Source organism: Trachemys scripta, chromosome 7 (genome assembly GCF_013100865.1).
Source record: "Trachemys scripta elegans isolate TJP31775 chromosome 7, CAS_Tse_1.0, whole genome shotgun sequence".
Classification (NCBI taxonomy): Eukaryota; Metazoa; Chordata; order Testudines; family Emydidae; genus Trachemys; species Trachemys scripta.
Genome location: NC_048304.1, coordinates 116,226,011 through 116,247,639, shown reverse-complemented (window position 1 = coordinate 116,247,639; position 21,629 = coordinate 116,226,011). Strand labels below are relative to the sequence as shown.

Genomic DNA, 21,629 nt, shown 5'->3' with positions numbered 1-21,629 from the left:
CTGGTCCGCTGCCACCACTCCCAATGAGCTAACTCCCTTCCCTGGGTAGCCTTGAGAGATTCTTCCACCAACTCCTGGTGGATCCAGACCCAATCCCCTTGGATCTAAAAACAAGGAAAAATCAATCAGGTTATTAAAAAAGGCTTTTAATTAAAGAAAAAGGTCAACATCATCTCTGTAAAATCAGGATGGACAATAACTTTACAGGGTAATCAAACTTAAAGAGCTCAGAGGACCCCCCTCTAGCCTTAGGTTCAAAGCTACAGCAAACAGAGGTAAACACCCTAGCAAAAGGTACATTTACAAGTTGAGAAAACAAAGATAAAACTAACGCAGCTTGCCTGGCTGTACTTACAAGTTTGAAATATGAGAGACTTGTTCAGAAAGATTTGGAGAGCATGGGTTGATGTCTGGTCCCTCTTAGTCCCAAGAGCGAACTCCCACCAAAACAAAGAGCACAAACAAAAGCCTTCCCCCCCACCAAGATTTGAAAGTATCTTGTCCCCTTATTGGTCCTTTGGGTCAGGTGTCAGCCAGGTTACCTGAGCTTCTTAACCCTTTACAGGTAAAAGGATTTTGGAGTCTCAGGCCAGGAGGGATTTTATAGTATTGTACACAGGAGGGCTGTTACCCTTCCCTTTATAGTTATGACAGCACTCTAAGCTGACGGGAGAGCTGGAGTCAACGTACCTTAGGTCGAGTTACCGCGGGGTCTGCACCACAGGGGGTCGACGGGAGAAACTCTCCCATCGACTTACCTTACTCTTCTCATCGGGGGGGTAGAGTACAGGGATTGACTGGAGAGCAATCTGCAGTCGATTTGATGGGTCTTTACTAGACCCACTAAATTGACCATCAGTGGATCGATCTCAGGCGTCGATCCCCGCTGTAGTGTAGACTTGCCCTTAATCTCTTAATCTTCCAGTTTGCTTTCTGTAAAATGGGGATAATACTACTCACCTCAGTGATATGAAGATGAATCAGTTAATGTTTGTTTTATTAATTAATTAATGTGTATTTAACAGTACTTTGAAGATTAAAATTGTGTAGCGTTATTATTGTTAGTCTAATTCATTTTTATTAATATTATTATAATTGTTGCTCCTATGTTTCTGCTTTGTCATACAGACAAACGGCATTTATTTTTTAGCAAAATATTTGTTTTCCACTGTGTGCCTCCTATCTAAAGTATGTTGATGGAGTTAAGGCAGGTTCCTGTTTTTTAACCCAAGTGTGTCTATTTTTAGCTTTCAAATGCTGGCTGCATGTTGTTTGTGTGTGCACACGTCTGTGTTTGTGTGTGTAAAATTGTGTGTATATGTCTATATATAATATATATAAAAAACATGAGCAAATTATATGTCATTAAAGATATTCCTCTCTTTCACTGGTGCTTATCTTTGTTATTGGAGGAGAATTTAGAGGCTGTTCCTGCAAACAAATCAGTTTCTGTTTAGTGTTAGTCCAGCACTGAGTCTCGTGTGCCCAAGTGGGACTCCATTCAGGAATAAGGATCCATCCACACGCCTGAGTCTGGAGGATCGGACCTACAATCTGTAACGGTTTTGTTGCCTTCAGCGTGTAGCAAATTTGCATGTATGCTAGGCATCAGCAAAGTTTCAACATAAGGGCAATTGCACTTGGCAATTTCTCATTTGAAGACGAACTAACATTACAGTAATGTTATTAGGCCCAATGTCCTACTGGGCCCTTTCCAGTTTGGGTAATTACATTTTCAGTTTTCCCTGCAATTTCAATTGGAGACAGTATCTGTTTTCACACCCTGTCCTAAAGAGAACATGGTGCTGCTGTGCACTGTTCAACAGCTGCTACATCCTATCCCAGAGCGGATGAAGCAATTCCATGTGTACATTTATAAGGTCCTACTCTGCTTTGACTATGACTCAATAGCAATCAATGGTAAATCTATGTGGGTATCCAGTGTCATAATTTGGCTTGTAGTTGGAGTCTAATTCCCATCCCTTACTTGCACTAAGTAGCATTCACTTGAGCAGTTTCAGTGACAGGATTGCAGAATCAGGCCCCTAAGGATACTTGGGAATTAAAGGAATTCTATAACTGTAAGGTATTATTATGATTACTACTCTGGAGAATGCAGAGGTATTGAAGACGGCAAAATAAATTACAGAGTTAAATGGATAAGTAAACCAGGAAACGACTGATGTTTTTTGCATAGTAATAATCTTCATAATCACTTCGTTTGCACAGTTATTTTATTTTAAACTTTAGGCAGAATTTTGAAGCATAACTTCAGTAGAGATTTTTGCTGTAATCTATAGAGTTTAATGAAAGCTAATTGGAGGACAAATTCTAATCTAATTAAAATGTGACCGCAAAAAGCAGAAAGGATAAATGAAGGGAAATGGTCTATGGGGCACAGTTTTCAAACAATGATTATTCTGAATACTCAGTCAGATGAAGCTTTTGTACATGATGATCGTGGATGTTGCCAGCAATAAAACAACCTTGAGATATTTTAAATGAAAGTTTTAATATATTTTGTTTTAAAAGTGGACATTTAAGTCACAGCTGTGTAAGGCTTTAAAAAAGCGACACACACATTCTCATCTAAAAACATAACAAGTAAGTTAGCCAAAGGTATACATTCCATCTAAGTTCTCATGATCAGCAGATGCAAATGTTCGCAGTGTGCAGAAGAGTTATGAGCCCTAATGAGATTTCAATACAGAGCAAACAATAAAAATTTATGCATTGCATAGTTTTAGTGGCCTTTGGCTTCATGGTTAGTGTTACACCCTTTCAACAGCTTTGGTAATATAATATCCATCTGGCTTTGGAAGTAAGAAAAATTTTAGGGGTGAATTGAAATTGTGAAAAATAATTTGATTGATTACTTTGTCAGGGTCCTGCATTTCCATGGTATAATTGCCCATAGTAATCGTAACCCTTGTGCAGATACATAGGTTCTAGTTATGTTCTGACACAAGCTTTGAAAGATTCAGGTGAAAGATAGGTTTTCCAGCATTTGAGACAGACTATTTCCTGTTCTACACGTATCCAAAGCACTCCCAAACAAACCTCCTAGCAAGAACATTCCGGTAAACGAGAGAGTTGAAAAGCTGCACTTTCGCTATGAACGGTCATGTGTTACAATAAAAGAGGTTGAATACATACACAAAAAGAAACACACAATAGTCACTAAAATAAATGTAAGCAGTAGGGGATGGGGATACCCTAGAATTAGTGAATTAAACTGATACAGTTTGAAAATAAGCTTGACCATCTCAAACTTCAGATCCTTTTTTGTTTTAGTTTTTAATAATTCAGAACCTTGAGCTTAATGGTTTCCTGCCTTACACTGTATAATATTAAAAAGTTTGCATGGGATTAATAACAGATTCTCTGCATACGTGTCACAGCACACATCTGCAGCAAATCTGCCAGCATATTTCTTATACTAGTTTTACTTTGGGGCCATAAAGTAATTCCTGTTTTGTGAATGAGAATAAACCTATTATGCACTAGGTTAGCTACACCCAGTTTCTACTCTTCAGGGGGAAAAAGCTGCTTATTTGATATGGCGTCTCAAATTTCAGTGTTCTGAAGTGAGTTTAAGCCTCTGATAGATTTGCTTGAGCAAGCTGTTGGAAATTGCCTTCACTATTTCTTGATTTTACTTGTCCCAGGGAGTATTGACAAACTTCTGGGCAGCAACAAACTGAGGGAACTTAATTATAAAGTGTAATGTTTTACTGCTAAATTCGTTAATGAGGCAACATGCAAAAACTGAAATATTGACCCATGTTGTCTCTTAAAATAGTATAAAATGTTTTTTTTTGTTTGTTTTTTTTAAAGAAGCAGCTTTCAGTGGTGCAGTTTTGCAGCTCACAAAAGCCCCTTTTCCCATCCACAAATAGCTAGCTTTCTCTTTGCCCCAAGGGAATTGTGCATAGCTCAAGTAAAGTTTAAAAAAAAATACGAGATCGTTTCCCAGTTTTAATTCAAACGCTATGCATATACACTCTCTCTCTCTCTCTCTCTCTCAAAAGGAAGATCCAGAAGTGTTACACCAAGCTGCCCTCTGAAAGTTCTATTGACCTGAAGTTTACTAAACAAATAAATGAGGAAAGCAACATCTGTTTCACATCCCTGGAACAAGTTCTGCCCTTGAGATGTAGAGCCTGACTCAGTCTTGAGGTGGTGTAACTCCATTGAGTTACTGTTGATTTACAACCATGTAATATTGAGCAGAATCAGGCCCATAAAATAGATTTAAAACATAATGTGAGACTTTGTATGTTTATATTCTTTAAGAGATATAGGACCTGATCCAAAGCTCATTGACTTCAGTGGATTCTGGATCAAACCCTCAGCCTCCATGAGCTATTTAAATTTTTTCTTATTGGTATACGTGCTTTTTTTTCTCGTGGAGTATTATTTTTCATAAACTTACATTTCTCTGTCACTGTCCAATAAGTTTTTGTTGTGTATGACAGCTTTCACAGAAACTGGCTCTAAAACAAAGTTTTGCAATTAAACTCTCCATTTAGATCTACTGAAGAAAAGTGCTATATAAGAGCTAGGTAGTACACTTCTACCCCGATAAAACGTGAATTCGGATATAACGCAGTAAAGCAGTGGCTCCGGGGAGGGGCGGGGCTGTGCGCTCCGGTGGATCAAAGCAAGTTGGATATAACGCGGTTTCACCTATAACGCGGTAAGATTTTTTGGCTCCCGAGGACGGCGTTATATCTGGGTAGAGGTGTATTATTATTTATTATTTATGAAGTGAAATAAAATAATAGCAAAGAGAGAGAAACTAAAAGGGAGAAAAGATGTTGTTAGAGTGTGATTTGAAAAGAGTCCAGGAAGTAGTAAGCTACTAGAAGGCTTTTCCAAAAGGCAGGAGCTGCACAGAAGAAGACTCTTGCACCAAAAAGTGACATGTTTGTGTGAAGTGGCTTTAAACAGGCAGTTCTATCCATTTGTGATTTGTTTATTTCTATTAGTGAGAGACAGAATTGGCCCATTTCGTCCCTGGCATAACTTCATTTACTTCAATGGAGTTGCATTAGATTTAATTATATGTTTATTTGCGATATTTTATTCAACCACTAGATGTCTCTGTATGCTATATATAGTTCCAGAGAGGATGAAGCCCCTGGTAAACAAGGGAGACAAAACTGGAACTTAAACTGTGTGGAAATCTATTTCTTTTGTGTCTGTAGTTGTAGCTGTTCTCTTTAATAAGCAGCTATTGTTTAAAGAGAACTCTGTTTCCATACATTGTGATATCAGAGAAAAGCCTACAGAGATTGAATGGTTCCTGACTTTTAAAAAAAAAAATGCCCATTTGTTTCTCTACACCTGCTTAGGACAGACTGTGATATCATATGTCATGAAACTAGAGCCAAAATATATTCACCATTGCTAGGTGGGTACATCAGGCAGTCACTGGAATTCGAAATGGGTACCTCTTTCATTGTTTTCAGCATAGAAGTAATGCAGAAAATATAATATCGCTACAAGTGATTTTTTTTAAATTAAGTGACTGTTGACAATTTAGTGTTTAATTCTCTCCTTCATAACCTACCACACAGCGCTGTATGTCCAAGAAAGCCAGCAGCTGTACCTGCACAAGCACAATAACTGATTTACCAGCATTGCAAAAGACTGGGTATCAGATGTCAAGTTTAGTGGATTTTTTTTTTTAAACAATCAGCTGAGGAGTGGGCCTGGATGCAGAAATCTATTTCACGACGCTGTTTATCAGTCAGTCCTCTGACTGACCTAGGTAGCTGCACCTGTGACCAGTTTTTTGTAGAGATCTCTGAAGAAAAATGCAAAAGTAATCAGCACATGTTTGCCTTTCATTTATCTCTGTCATTTGGGAATAAGATACAGATAGTATCAGGAGCAATGAAAGGTACATTCTGATATTATTTTCAGCTTTTTGTCTAGACAGAGAGGAGCAACCACTTGTATCTCTGGAACACATACCAAAATAAAATAAAAAAAAGCCTACATTCTAGGCTGAAGGCCAGAGGGGGTAGTAAGCTGTCTATATTTAAAAAAAATAAAAAAAGTTAAAAACCACCAGCTACTCATCAGGTGATTGGAGACTGTGGTTGTAAAAATGTGCTGCAGGCAGAAGTTCTGAAAAATCCCAGAAAGTGTTGAAAACATCTCTAAACAAGGTATTTTTCTCCTGCACCTTTCTTGCTAAAGGTCCCAATTGCTGCCAAGAAAAGTAGTGAGAATGTTAGCTGCCAAATAAAAAATTTATGACAGTGTTTGGCAAAGGACTGTATCGCTGCTTGTTTTATACATTTCCACAAGGCTCTTGCGGGGCTGTTGGACACATACAACTCACTGATCACTGCGCTTTATCTGTTCTGCAATAAAGAAGAGTAAACTCAAATGAAGTAGTATTAAACAATATGACTTTTTTTCATTGAATAACCCTCTATAAATGTTTGCTATGGCAAGAATATCATTTAATATAATATAATACAACATTCCCCATAGAAAAATGTTTTTTAAATCCTTTATCTGACCATTACTTATTAGTGGAGTAATTTTCTTAGTAAAAATACGTGACTCTTTCAATTAAAAATCTATTGCTTTTGCACTTGTGCTTGTTATACATTGGAGTCTGGGCCAATAAACTGCCTGTTAAAACATAAAGGGGCCCATTCACTAAAGCTTGTGCATACCATTTATGTTTGAAAAACAGGGGAAAGAATATGCTGGAATTTCATTGCTCACCAATATCAATTAGGGTTTCGGACTGTGTCATTAAATTAATGTTATGGGAGAAAAATATTTCAGTGTATTCAGTGGAAAAGATATTTTTAATTAGGGCTGTCAAGCAATTAATCGTGACATGAAAGAAATTAATAGCGATTAATTGCACTGTTAAACAATAATAGAATACCATTTATTTAAATATTTTTGGATGTTTTCTACATTTTCAAATATATTGATTTCATTTATAACACAAAGTACAAAGTGTACAGTTCTGACTTTATATTTATTTTGATTTAAAATATTTGCACTGTAAAAAACATAATAGTATTTTTCAATTCACCTAATACAAGTACTGTGGTGCAATCTCTTATTCATAAAAGTTGAGCTTACAAATGTAGTATTATGTAAAAAAAAAAAACTGCATTCAAAAACAAAACTAATGTAAAACTTTAGAGCCTATAAGTCCACTCAGTCCTACTTCTTGTTCAGCCAGTCACTCAGATAAACAAGTTTGGTTACAATTTGCAGGAGATAATGCTGCCTGTTTCTTGTTTACAGTGTCACCTCAAAGTGAAAACAGGCATTCGCATGGCACTATTGTAGCCTACATCGCAAGATATTTACGTGCCAGATGCTGTAAAGATTCATAGGGCCTTTCATGCTTCAACCATCATTCTAGAGGACATGCATCAGGGCTGATGATGGATTCTGTTTGATAAAAATCCAAAGCAGAGCAGACTAATGCATGTTCATTTTCATCATCTGAGTCAGATGCCACCAGAAGAAGGTTGATTTTCTTTTTTCGTGGTTTGGGTACTGTAGTTTCTGCATTGGAGTGTTGCTCTTTTAAGACTTCTGAAAGCATGCCCACATCCCATTCCGATCAGATTCTGAATGGCACTTAAACCTTGGATTGAGTGCTGTAGCTATTTTTAGAAATCTCACATTGGTACCTTCTTTGCGTTTTGTCAAATCTGCAGTGAAAGTGTTCTTTAAAAGAAAATATGCTGGGTCATCATCTGAGACTGCTATAACATGAAATATATGGAAGAATGCAGGTAAAACAGAACAGGAGACATACAATTCTCCCCCAAAGAGTTCAGTCACAAATTTAATTAATGCATTATTTTTTAATGAGCATCATCAGCATGGAGGCATGTCCTCTGGAATGGTGGCCAAAGCATGAAAGGACATACGAATATTTAGCATATTTGTCACGTAAATACCTTGCATCACTGGCTACAAAAGTGCCATGCGAATTCTCACTTTCAGGTGACATTGTAAATAAGAAGCAGACAGCAGTATCTCTTGTAAATGTAAACAAACTTGTTTGTTTTAGCGATTGGTTGAACAAGAAGTAGGACTGAGTGGACCTATAGGCGCTAAAGTTTTACATTAGTTTTGTTTTTGAATGCAGTTATGTAAACTTACACTTTCACGATAAAGAGATTGCACTACAGTGACTTGTCTGAGGTGAATTGAAAAATACTATTTCTTTTGTTTATCATTTTTACAGTGCAAATATTTGTAATAAAATAATATAAAATGAGCACTGTACATTTTGTATTCTGTGTTGTAATAGAAATCAATACATTTGAAAATGTAGAAAAACATCCAAAAATGTTTAATAAATTTCAATTGGTATTCTATTATTTAACAGTGCAATTAATCGCGATTAATTTTTTTGAGTTAATCGCATGAGTTAACTGCGATTAATCGACAGCCCTATTTTTAATACAACGTTAGCACATTGACAGTAATATTAAGTTGGCTGATGGTGAAGTAAAACCCTTAAAAAAGTACTTTGCCTGTCTGAAGAAACAAAATTCTGTCCCTGTCTTTTCAAAACAGTTATCAGATTATGCTCCCAACTGATAATTAGTGCTGCTTAACACAGATCTTGTCATTCTGTTATCTCAAAACTATAGATCGTTTTTGCCTACTCATTATCATGTATTTATGGGGGCATGAGACTTGGAATACAAGGACTGCTCTTTTCATGTGAACAATAGGTGGCAATATACCACAGGGGGTGGGGCCAAGATCTTGCCTACCGCCCATGCAGGTAGAGTAGGTTGCCCCCTTTGAATGGATCGGGCAGTGGTAACACTGCCTTTTGTGCTCCCGGAGCTCCCCCTGGGGCAGCACAGTTCCACACCACACTAACACAGACCCGTGTCTGCAAGGCACAGTTGAGCCCCATACCATAGCAATTATTCAATAGCAGCCAACAGTACTACAAATGCTATGTGCCTATATGCTTATATACTTCATGGTGTTTGATATAAAGTACTAAAGACAGCCCCATATTAAGAGGATTATTTCAGACAGCATTAGGAGTTAATTTACAGAAGATTAGCTCTAAATCAGGCAGATATCTTAAGCAAATTATCATCCATATGAGAGATTCAGAGTCAAAATATGTGCATGTGTGGTGAGGAATGCGGGTTAGCGTCTCCTAGAACACTGAGTAGTCTGGTAGATTCTTTCTTAAGGTGATACATTTTGAATATAGAGTATGTACACTTTATTTATTTCTCTATACACATTCCTTATTGATGCTGTTTATTGGCAGTGTAACAGTTTAACTCCATGTACCTCTCATCTGATTAATATTATATACTTCGTGCTGTCCTTCCACTGAGTAGTGTTTTGTTTGACCTTAGAAATGATGTCTCCATGTTGTGTGATCATTTTAAATCGGTAATATACATCTTGACTTCAACGTGACATACTTAATCCTTTATTTTTTTCTGTTAAAACGACTTACATTTTAATGCCAAATTCATAAAAATTGAGTGAATAAAATGGCAGATATTAGAATTGAGATTACAACTGTGTAAAAATAGCTTCCATAATGTTTAAAGCTTATACATTTCAAATTTGTTTTTTATCCGCAGGGATGATTATTTTGTACTCGCAAACAAATTTTGTCCTTCAGACTGCAGTCCAGCAGACATGAGCAACAAACCAATCCCAATCTGCTTACTTACCCACCCAGTTTCCAAAACACTTGTATAATTAGTTGAAGAGATTGTAAAATGCACTGGACCATCTGCCTAAATCTGCTTTTTGAGTTGTACTTGAGATTCTGAAAGTTTTGAAGTTTCAGGAATGGGTTGCTCTAACTTCTGAAATGTGTGTATTTTACTCTCTGAAAGGCACTCAACTGATTAGTCTTCAGTGTGACCCTGAACATGTTTTTTTAATGGGGAAGGAAGTCTGGACAGAGTTCTGCATTTTAGTCCTTTCCTGATGGACCAAATACCTTTAGGCAGGGTTGGCCTGAGGTCATAAATGCCTCCCTGTGAACACTGAAAAAGGAACCTTCACACCCTTCACAAGATCATGAAAACTGTGGAAAAGCCCAGTTTCCATTTAGGGTCCCTCTGGTTGCAAGATCTGCAGGTACGCTTGAACTTTGACTTCATCTGCTGTGGTTTCATGAAGTGTATGGGCACCTGGTATGGTTATTAAACTGAGGTGTCTGAGATCATAACAAAGTAGAGGCTTTTCTACTCCCCTAATAGAAATGCTGTAACATGCTGAAAAGAAAACACTCTAATAGTGGTGAGTATCTCCTGTCAACTAATTTGATAGTTCTCTATCAGGTAAACCATTTGTGAATACATCGATCCTTTTTATTTTTCACTGTTCTGTCTTAGCTATTCCCAGGATTTCTCTGAACCAGTTGAGCAAAAATTGATTTTTATTTGTTCCACTGGCCTTGTGGAAAATTAGCTTATGAACTGGTTTTTATAGGGAGACTCAAAGCACAGCACAGGTTGAAAAATAAGCCTATAGCAGTCAGAATTGTTGTCTGAAATGTCTTCAGACTGGAAGGCTGAATTTATTGCACAAAACAAGTCCTAGCAATGTGGAGGTGCGCAGTCCTGCTCATTATCACTGGAAAAGGGGAAACCAAAAAGCACAGTAAAAAATTAAATTTTAATAATGCTAGTGATATTTTCTAAATCCTTCCTGACAGAAAGATTCTCATTATTTTTATCTGTCTCAGAGTAGGCTCTTTTAATGCCATCTCACAAATGGCCTTAGCCATGATTGTTTTCTTTTCTTTTAAAGCATTTGGGGAAAAAAATGAATATATGCTTTTCTATCATTCAAGAAGTGCCATGAAGTAGTAACATTTTGGATAGCACATTTTCAGGAACAATTGCTGAGATGCCTTCAGGTTTATACAAAAGAGGTCAACATTATTAAGACAATTGTAGTCAACTTCCCATACGAAAAGACACCCAGTCAAATGTAGTGTGAAAAGGGGGAAATACTATAAACCAAGTAATGCCCAATCTCCAATTTAATCACATCTAAAAACTATAGATTAAAATTGAATCAAGTCAAAGGATATTACATATTTTCTTTCTTGCTTTCTTCTACTTAATATATATTTCTAGAGTAATCTTAATGGTTCTCAACTCTGGTATAGTACAAGTTTTCTCTTTTTTAAAACAAATGCATTTTTATTTTTTTGAATATGTATGGCATGTAAATGAAACCACTCTTATAACAATAACCCAGTACACAATCATATATGTTCTTGTCAGGTTTTTTAGCTGCATACACACTCATGCTAGAGTAACAGCTGCTTTAGTTGTAAGTGTTTTTGTTCATTAACTGTTTGGAAACCACAATTATATATACCCAGCAGTCTAGAAAACGCCACTGTTCTAAAGGCTAAGATATCCATCCATATTAGAGCTAATTCTAAGATTCCTATCAAGATATCATCTAAGAACCATGGTAGTTTAGCTTGCAGGCACACTTTTGACATGCTCTTGTTGGCACTTTGCCATACTGGCTTATGAGAAAGAAAGTGTGAGACTACAGGTTATATATTTTTTAATGGAGGGGTTCACGCCACATATTTAATAGCGTGGCCTTACAGTCAGCTACTCAAAACCCATCTTCCTGAGAACTTTTTCAGAGTCACGTCTCCCCCAGATTCTCTCGCATTAGTCTTACGGCTCGCCAAGGCCATGTCAGCTGTACCACGCTCTAACAATCATACCACCGAGGAACTGGGTTCCATGGCGTTTTCTCCCAGACACCAGCTGGTGTGTGTGACCTTAATGCACTGCTGTTGTGCAGGACAAGAGAGGAGGGCCCTCTTTCATTTGAGTTAATTTGATTTCATTTGTATCATGGCCTGGAATTGTTCAAAGACAGTTTCCTTGGATTTAACATGTCTTTGTTGATGGTAGTTTTGTGTTCTGAATTTTTAATCTGTGAAAGGTGATAAAGATGACTTAAACTGGGGGTTGGGGGGAAGAGAGTGGCTCAAGAAATTAATGGGGTGCTGATCCCTTCACCTCCAGCTTGCCATGTTTCATAGAGTTTTCCCTAGCAGTGGCCAGAAGATAAGTTGTTCCCTTCTGAGGATTGTATGGTCTGTGTGAAATGAGTCGATCTCACTCCAGTTCCAGATGATCCCAGCCCAGAAACCCCCATTACCACCGCCATCCTGTTAACACAAATATACTACTTTGTTAATGATCTCAGCATGGAGTTAATGGACATGGAAACAATAGGGTTGAGGCACATTGGTGGGATTGTGCGAAGAAGCATGTACTGTCTCAGTCCATTCGGTACATTTTGAACAGAGGAAGAGTATTCTCTAGTCTGACACTTTTAACTGGATTTGCATGTTTTCAAAAACAGATGCATAAATGAAATCTCCTTCAGTAACAGGAAAACTAGGGCTGTCCTAACTGCCTCCTTCATATCTGAGAGACAAGGTGGGTGAAGTAATATCGTTTATTGGACCAACTTCTTTTGGTGAAAGACGCAAACTTTTAGGCTACATGGGAGCTCTTCTTCAGGTCTTTTGTATTTGGCACTTTGGCCTTTATATCTTCATTCATGCCACTCCATGTGCTCCAACTCGCGTATCGAGCAACTGCCCTTTCTTCAAGTCACTCCCAATATCTGTCTTTCCGGCATGTTACCTGTGATTGCCCATGTCTGAATTACATTGTAAGGTCCCTGGAACATAGATATGTATATGCTGTTCCAGGCACTATCCCAGCAGTCAAGAAAAAATAATAAAATCCTGCCATTGTTAGAATTCAGTTAACATTTATAATTAAATCTCAATGTATGTATTGGTAATCTAAGTGGTAAACTATTTGGGCTATCAAATAAGATATCAACACTTTTTAAAATGTTTAATATGTGTTTTCATCTTCTTTTAAATATTCCAGATTTGGGGGAGGGATAGCTCAATGGTTTGAGCATTGGCCTGCTAAACCCAGCTCTGTGAGTTCAATCCTTGCAGGGGCCATTTAGGGATTTGGGGCAAAAATTTGCCTGGGGATTGATTGGTCCTGCTTTGAGCAGGGGGGTTGGACTTGATGACTTCCTGAGGTCCCTTCCAACCCAACATTCTATGATTGGACTTCAGATAGGGTTGTTTTAATTTTCCATTTCTATGGCCAGATTTGCAGAAGCTGGCACAGAGGGGTGAAAAGCACACTTCCCTGAGCCAACCAGGCCCCACAGGCTTCAGGAAGGATTCACCCAAGAAAAATGACAGGTGTTTTCACTATCCGTTCCCTCCCCCAAAGGGGGAGCAGCTTTCATTCTGATCAGAAGCTCCATATGGAATTGTGTGGATGGGACCCATTGCAGTGAGATGGCGAATTAAGGACACTTGCTGACCAGTGTCATCCATTTTCTGCAGTCTTCCTGGTCCACAGAAGATTACAGCCACTTTACACCACTACAAAATCTCCCCTACGCTGACTTTGTCTTTTTGGCCCTTTGATGTAGACGAGGGAGAATCTAGCCCTATGAGAGTTGCTGCCATTGCTTGATCCATACTTTAAAACTATGTAGGGTGACCAGATGTCCTGATTTTATAGGGACAGTCCTGATATTTGGAGCTTTTTCTTATATAGGCACCTATTACCCCCCACCCCGTCCCAATTTTTCACACTTGCTGTCTGGTCACCCTAAAACTATGTCTATTATAATTTACATTATTCTTCTGTTCAGGCTCAAGGTGGTAATTCAGCTAATACTGATGTGTTAATAGGGTGATATTGTGACTAGTGTCATAATATTTTAGACAAGTCATATGGGCTTTTCTCAAAATAAACTGTTGTTCATCATTTAGCTTTAGATTTCAAATTCAGTTTTCAGCAATAAGAGATCTAGTTAAAATACTTAAAATTACCATGAACATTCAAATGTAATTGAAGTAAACAATTCTTCTTGTTTCTGGGACACTAGAAACTCACATATGTTTCTGGCGTTGGGGGGGAAATGTCCAACACAATTCATTTCCTCCACCCTAATTTTTAAAAAATTTGAAATTTCAAAATTCACATTTTTGGAAGATGAAACATTTTGACCAGCTCTATAATTGGCTGAGAAAATGGAGGAAAACGGCATCCAAATGTTGTTGTTGTTTTTTCTATATATTTTTTCTAATTTCAAATTTTCAAAATTTAAAATTTCTACTTCAAAAAAATGTCAGCCAGCTGTAGTCATTCTGCACAGGGCTCTACAACTTAGTTTGCCTCCATCTGTTTGTTCTTTTAAGAGTTGCTTTTGCTTAAGAGGACCATCCTTTATTTTAAGGCTGGGAAAAGTGACCTTTCCTGAAGAGGAAGATTATTCAAAGTCTTAATTTAGCCCCTTAGTATTAGGCATCTAAGCCTTGTCTACAGGGGAATATTATACCAGGTTGCACTGATACCATATAATCCTCTGGGTGGGCACTCTTATTTTGGTTATAAGAGTGGCTTTTTTCAGTTTAGTTTAAACCCTTTCCCAGGGGATGCAGTCTGAATTGAAAAATGCACTCATGCCAGAATAAAAGTATCTACACGGGCTTATACCCGTATTACTGTACCAGATTAAATTCACACTTTAGCAAACACTGCTATCACTTTTCCATTTGGACATGCCTGCCGTTTTTGAGTACGCAGAACCTCTGATGTGCACATGGATATTGTGTACTTAAAGTCTTACTGTCTGATTTGCATGCCCAAAGGTTTGCATACAGGAAGCATAGCTATGGGTCACCTATAATTAGGTACCCACAAACGTAATGGCAAAGTAGTCAACGTAGCCATATAAAATGTGTTCCAATATATGAAGAGGGGATCCTTCCATCCAGAAAACATATAGGAGGCGCATCCAGTAAAATCTTAAACACATGAATTATCATGAAATGCTCTGAGATAGTGGCCCATAATTATATGCCCTGAGTTTGTCATGAATCTATCTGTTTGTTTTTCAAGCCTTTTCTTTCAAGATACAGCCCTGTGTTGTAATGAATGTGTGCTAGCTCATCCCCAAAGCTGTTTATATATATATATTTTTTTTTACTTGTAGCAGTGTCAGAGATGAGCTTCTGCTGGAACTTTTTTGCGGTGTTTGTTTTGTAGTCTTCATTATTTCAGGTTAGGCACACACAATTCTTTATGTACCCAGAGTCTGCACTCGCTCGTTTGTGTTCCATATTTTGTAATCCGTTACCCAGGATTGCTAATTTTCATGACAATTGTTATTGTACCATCAGTGCTTAATGGCAAGGCATCATTATTCAATGCTGGTCAATCAGGCACTAAGGCATGTGCAAGACATCAGGCTGAACCCATACAGATGTCGTGCACTCCCCTGCTAATGAATCCCGTTTTATAAAAAGGTTTAAACACAGTTGGCATCCTTAATGCAAGGTTTGCAATAGCTTATTCTGGAGCTGCTTCGTGTTTATACAGAGCGGATCTAAACATGTCACAAACAGACTTAGAGCCATTGTGTGTGTGTTTGTGTAGCTATATAGAGGAGAGAATTTTTTTTTAAATGTATAAAGCAATACAATCTGTGTCATGGTGGGAGCATGTTGTACTGATGTGCAGAAGGCGGCAGTGTTTGGAAATGGATGATAGGGCTTGTTCGCCAGACCAGTGGATATTGGGTGCATCTCAGAGGTGATCCTCTCGACCTCTACGATGGAAAGCTGACTATGTCGTTCATCAACTCACAGACCAAAGTTGGCATTGGCTCCAAAGGGAGCCTCCAGGAGGCTTTTTGCTCAGAGGTTAGACATTGTGACCAAACGCAGGGAAAGGGTCAGGCCTTTCAAAACAGAGTAGTGGGAAACTTGGCAGAAGTGGGCGCACTGTAATGTAAATATTTTAGCTTGGTTTGTACAGCACGATGTTCCTACCTTCCTGTAAACATCCCCCACCAATTATTGTCCCATTAAACTGTAGCTGATAATCTCTCGGTCATTTCAAACCCAAATGTTAGGAACTGGTTGCACATCCACTTGATGGGACGTTTGTTTAACAAAAAGTGGAACCGTCGCACATACCACATGTTCTTATAGTTTCAAGTATGAATGGGGGAGGGATAGCTCAGTGGTTTGAGCATTGGCCTGCTAAACCCAGGATTGTGAGTTCAATCCTTGAGGGGGCCATTTAGGGATCTGGGGCAAAAATCTGTCTGGGGATTGGTCCTGCTTTGAGCAGGGGGTCGGACTAGATGACCTTCTGAAGTCCCTTCCAACCCTGATAGTCTACGATTCTATAAAACAAGAGAAATTAGCTCTTAACTCACTCAGATATTCAGATCTATAGCCATGGATTCAGCCCATGAGCTATATCAAGTAAATGGTTAATTCATCTAGTATAACAGCACTGTGATTCATAATGTAAACTTGAGGAATCCTTGATGTTTCAGTCACACATTCCTCTTAATTTGGCCATGCATTCTTTTAAAACTACAGTGCGCTAACTTAATAAAATGCAGCATGCAAATGCACAAGTTTTTGCCTTCAGGCATTTTAGGCATGGATGTTTCAGTGGGTGTCTTCTTTCAAGTGTATATTCTTTCTTAAATTATTTACCCTGTAAACATGCTTTGCATTTTCAAAGAAGGCTCTGGGCTCCTCATTCAGTAGATTTAGTTGCGTGTAAGGTAATAGAGATAAAAGTTAGCATATCAATTTTGCCATGCTAACTTATTAGCCTTTTGGTTTTTTGCAGCAGATGTTGAGCCCCATTTTTCCCCCTTTGGTAGTATCATTCCCTCCCCCACTTTAAATTCCTTGCTGTGTTGCCTACAGCAATACCCACTGGCAGTGTCTGGCTGTGACAGTACTATAGGCTCCTCTACAGATGGGTCCTGCCAATGCCAACCATTGTTCTACCACTGTGAGCTGGCATGACTACGTGGTATCACTCAAACCCCCCTTTCCACTTGATTTTTTCTTTACTCTGAAGGACTGCCCTTGCCTATTGACTCTGAAACGTGCTGACACCCAGAACTTGTGTTCTCAGTCTGAGCCACAGTGAACAGAATCTAGAGTGACCAGACAGCAAGTGTGAAAAATTGGGACAGGGGGTGGGAGGTAGTAGGAGTCTAATATAAGAAAAAGACCCAAAAATTGGGACTGTCCCTATAAAATCGGGACATCTGGTCACCCTAATGGAATCAGACTTCAGCATGTTCCCTTTTCTCTAACCCCTCCGCAATGTTGTTCTGCTGCTGCAACACCTCTTCATCCATTTTCTTTGCAGCCCCGTCCTCCTGGTACTCTGCATTTGGTTTAATTTTACTCATGCATTTGAAAGTAAAACGGCATTTAAAATAATATGGAATATATATAAAATTACTCTTTAACTGTAGACTTGGCTAGTAAAAATATATAATGCTTCAGTGGAGGAGTCTTTTGATAACATCCATCCTATTTTATGATTAAATTGTTCCTTTTAACTTTTTTTTTTTTTTTTTTTTTTTTTTTTTTGCTGCACTGGGCAGACTAATTCAGATTCCTAGAAATTGAACTTTGATATGTATTTCCTAGACTCACACTTAAACTGAACCTTTAATTAGCAGATAGATACAGGTGGCTGCATGTATAGCTCGGTGTCCTTGTGAGGAGGATGTTAGAGACGCGGGTGCAGATTAAGTAATCTTGCAATCAGGTGTGCAGCTGGAGAATTAGAAATAAGACTTTTGGAAGGATCATTTTATTTTATTTCATTTTTTCAGCCTGAAATGATGAAACACAATTAACTAGGCCAGATACGAGTAGATGATTTAAGCATTCAGTATGTTATGTATGCATTTGCCTAACTATGCGTTAGATTAAGCAAGTTTCACCCCCAGTTAATCCTTTGTAAATTAGCATTATGGATGCCTTGGAGCCCTCATCCCACAAATAAAATGGTTGTCAACCCAGCTGTACTGAATATTACTTAAGGCGGAATTTTTTAAGAGTTTTCATGCTTTTAATCTATTTCACTGCTGAGTTTCAATTTTGCTGAGTTTCTTTTCAGGACTGATGAGGGTGACTGAGTAAATACGTATTCTGGTTTTCATGCATCCACTTGGGCAAATCGTTTGTTATCAGGTGTTTTGGAGAGAATGTCACACCACCATAAAGGGAAGCAGTACGTTCAGGTGTTACATTGAACTGCAAACCAGCAAGAGACAAAAGCCCTTAATTAGCGTTATTTTGTTAGACTGTTACATGTTTTTTTTAAGAGTGAGAATTCCTCCCTGCCCCACCATCCCTTTGACAGAGTAAATATTGCCTGTTAAGTTTGAATTAGCTGTCATTGCAAAAGAATTAATGCTGTGGTTGAGCCTTTCTAGTGAGGAAGGGAAAAATAAACGAGATAGATCTTAGTTCAGCTTTAAGTGATAAATGAGGACAAAGCAGGCCATTCATCTCCTGCTAGGAAAGTGGACACAAGCACTAAAGCAGTTTTGCGGAAGACGTGTCAGCAAATGTGATCATTTTGTAACCTGTCAGGAGGATAGAGAGCTAGTCCTTTTAGAGTGTCACAGGGGAGTGTGTTTGTCTGATTTGACAGTTTTCATCCATCCATTTGCCTTTTTTTTTTTTAAGTGGGGGTGAGTAAGGAGGGAGCTGAAGTTGATTAAACTTGCATTTATATATTTATACTTTTCAGTACATACTTTATGTGTATCCACGCAGGCTCAAACAAAAACCATTTAGTAAGGAAAACTCCGCTCTACTCTCTGGACTCTCCTCTTACCTAGTACATGAAATACTCTTACTTTAACAAACTGCATTGCCACCCCCTTTCAAATTTGGGCACTAGCCTGAATTTAACATATCACAAAGCATGCTGTACCTCTTCTTAATGCATGGTGGTTCTTTGCTTGGTTGGACATTTATTTTCTTTTTGCAGTTGACCCAGCAAAAGAAACTAAAATGAACAGGGTGGTTGGGGTTTTCCCCCCTTTGCTATTTATATCAGATTCAGATGATGTGTTACATCCAAGTATGTTTTGCAAAAGTTCCTGCTGCATGAATGGCTTCTGGAAATATTGCGCTCTGTGGAAAGGGGAGACGATGATATGAAATATTTAAAATCCAAGCCTTATGCCAGATGGATCCAAATTATAGTCTCCATTGTTAAACATACATATGAATATATGTATATTTGTGTGTGTGTGTGTGTGTATATGTGTATATATATATATATATATAAAAAAAACTGAGCAGTTAATTTCAAGGAGAATCTGAAGTGATGCAATTTCTGTTTTTACCAGAGAGGTTGTTCCCAAAAAATGGCTGAATGATATTAGGTGTTTGTTCTTTTGGCATCTTTTTTATTATTACTAATTTCCATCTTTTTACTACATGGTAAATGTAACATTTGCCTATTACCGTAAGTGAATGTATGCTACAGAGACAGATGAGGCTTTTATAACGTAAGCTTCACAGTTTGACACTTGCTTTTTTATATCATCCTTTTTCTTCAAAACTATCCTTTATTCTTTTCCCTTGGTATTTTGGTACAAGTAAGTACCTCACTGACATGTGTTTCCTTGGAATCTTGTACCTTAATGGCAAAATCCCCTGAAAATTAGCAAATTGTTCAGGAAACAAGAGAGAGAGAAAGAAACATCGCAAAGGTTACATACTGGTTTAAGAGTCATTAGAGTATTTTTTTATTACAGACCACCCTGCCCTGCTTGGATTATATCACAATTTATTATTTAATTGTTTAAACAAGTTAAAAGTGAATTGTAACATGCTGTGTGATCAAATTATTAATTTGTTAAGATTAAGAGCTGGTTCTCACAGCTGCATCAGCAAATACTTTGAAATATTAGAACTTGAGAGAGAATAATAAAAGCAGTCCAGAATATGCAGTAGTCTTTATAGGTGCTTAGCTGAAGTTGTGGGCAAATCTTTTATCTCCAAGATATATGTCTGAGACAGGTCCACCTTTTTATTGTTTTACAAATATTCTGCCATTTTATGTATTTTTTCCTTTTCTTTTCTGTTTTTTTTTAGGATCATCCAAAACCGGATTTTGATAGTTATCTTGGCAATCATCGTCTTCTTCACCATCCTGATGGCTATTTATTTTTCTGTCAAGAGACACTGATATCTTGGTTCTTCACTAAACAGCAACACTGCTTGTTCTGAGTAATTAAGACAAAGTGGTCACATGAATCACTCTCTCGCACTGACAGAATCTCCCTGTCTTTGCCGCTGTTCAACTCAGGTGCAAGTAGCGTAAAAATACCTTGTATTATTGATTGCATGTGGATTTCATTTTTTCCTTGTTTTTTCCCCTTAAAATGAATGTTTTTGGAATCTTCATATATGGGTTTTTATATAAAAAACATAACTAAGAAGAATTAATGTGTGTCAGATTCCACACTGGATTATTCATTTGTAAGTTACAAGAGTTTGGTGGGGTGGGGGTGAAGTGTCTCCACACTTTTCTTCTGTTGTGTTGGGTGTATAAATATCTAGCAGTATCTGATCTTCTGTGACATCAAAGAATATGAGTAAAGCAGAGACCAAATGATATAGAAAGTGAACCTGTCCCATGTGAGCCACTCCTGTTCAGAAATGTCCATAATAAATGTTAAGTAGTTAATTTTAAAAAAGACATCACCTCATGTCAGAAGGTGTTTAATACCTGATGTGAACCTACTACTTTATTTGACACAATTTTGCCTGTAAACTTTCTTAACTATTAGAAACATTTCCATTTGCACCAAGTCCCAACTATGATATGTGCATTACTTGCCCAACGTTTAATAGTGACCATGGAACATAGTATTGAATCAGCTTTGCATCATTCCAATGCTAAGATATAGTCTGGTAAAAAAACAACCAGTGGTCTATTTTAAAGATGTGCAAAAATACTTATCTGTTATTTTCCAGCTGCAAAGAGAACGTAGATCAATATTTCAGTAACAAATACAATAGGATTACATGAAATGCAAACAGAATTAAGGATTTTAAGTATGGGTATGAAAATGAGTTCATGTGCAGAAAATGTTTTTAATGAATTAAATTCAAACTTATCACTGACTTTTTAAATGGAAAGTTTGAAAATGTTAATTTATACTAACAAATGTTCGCTGATATATTGTATAAAAGCTTGATCTAATAGGAGATTAGTGTGTAAATGGGATGTGTTTTTCTCTCCTGTTGGCTATGTATCCTCTGCAGAGGCATCTAGTTCATTTTGTTTATAAACATGATAATAGCGCTAGCAAAGGTAGTTTCCTGGTAATGCAGTAAAAGATTTTGCATAATCACATTTTAATTCATTATATGTAATCCATTACAAATCTTATGAATCTAGAGAGTTTGTGAGCCCTTGAACCTAAGCCATAAAATATTTTAGGAGGAGATTTTCAAAGGAACAAAGGGCAGTTAGGTACACAACCCGTTTGGAAGTTAATGGGAGTAGAGTCCTAACTTCCTTTTGTGCCTTTGGAAACTCAAAGATTCTGCCTTTGGACATATCTGTGAAGACGCCATGGATTCCCATGTTATCCCTGCTCAAACAGCTGAGAGCAGAATTTGGCCCTAAACATGTTGACTGTCTTTTCTACATAGAAACAAATAACTTGGT

General features: G+C 37.7%; 1 protein-coding gene across 5 annotated transcripts in view; it reads left to right on the top strand.

Annotated features, from left to right (window-relative positions):
- VTI1A (vesicle transport through interaction with t-SNAREs 1A) overlaps positions 1-21,629 on the top strand; it is a gene marked incomplete at its 5' end in the record, with an annotated part of 345,038 nt that overhangs the window by 310,971 nt on the left and 12,438 nt on the right. For 2 of the 5 annotated variants that reach the window (XM_034775962.1, XM_034775961.1), the window contains 1 exon segment: positions 20,045-21,629. This exon segment is cut by the window's right edge and continues 8,661 nt beyond it. In XM_034775962.1, coding sequence (XP_034631853.1) covers positions 20,045-20,138 — 94 coding nt within the window. 5 annotated transcript variants of the gene reach the window in all.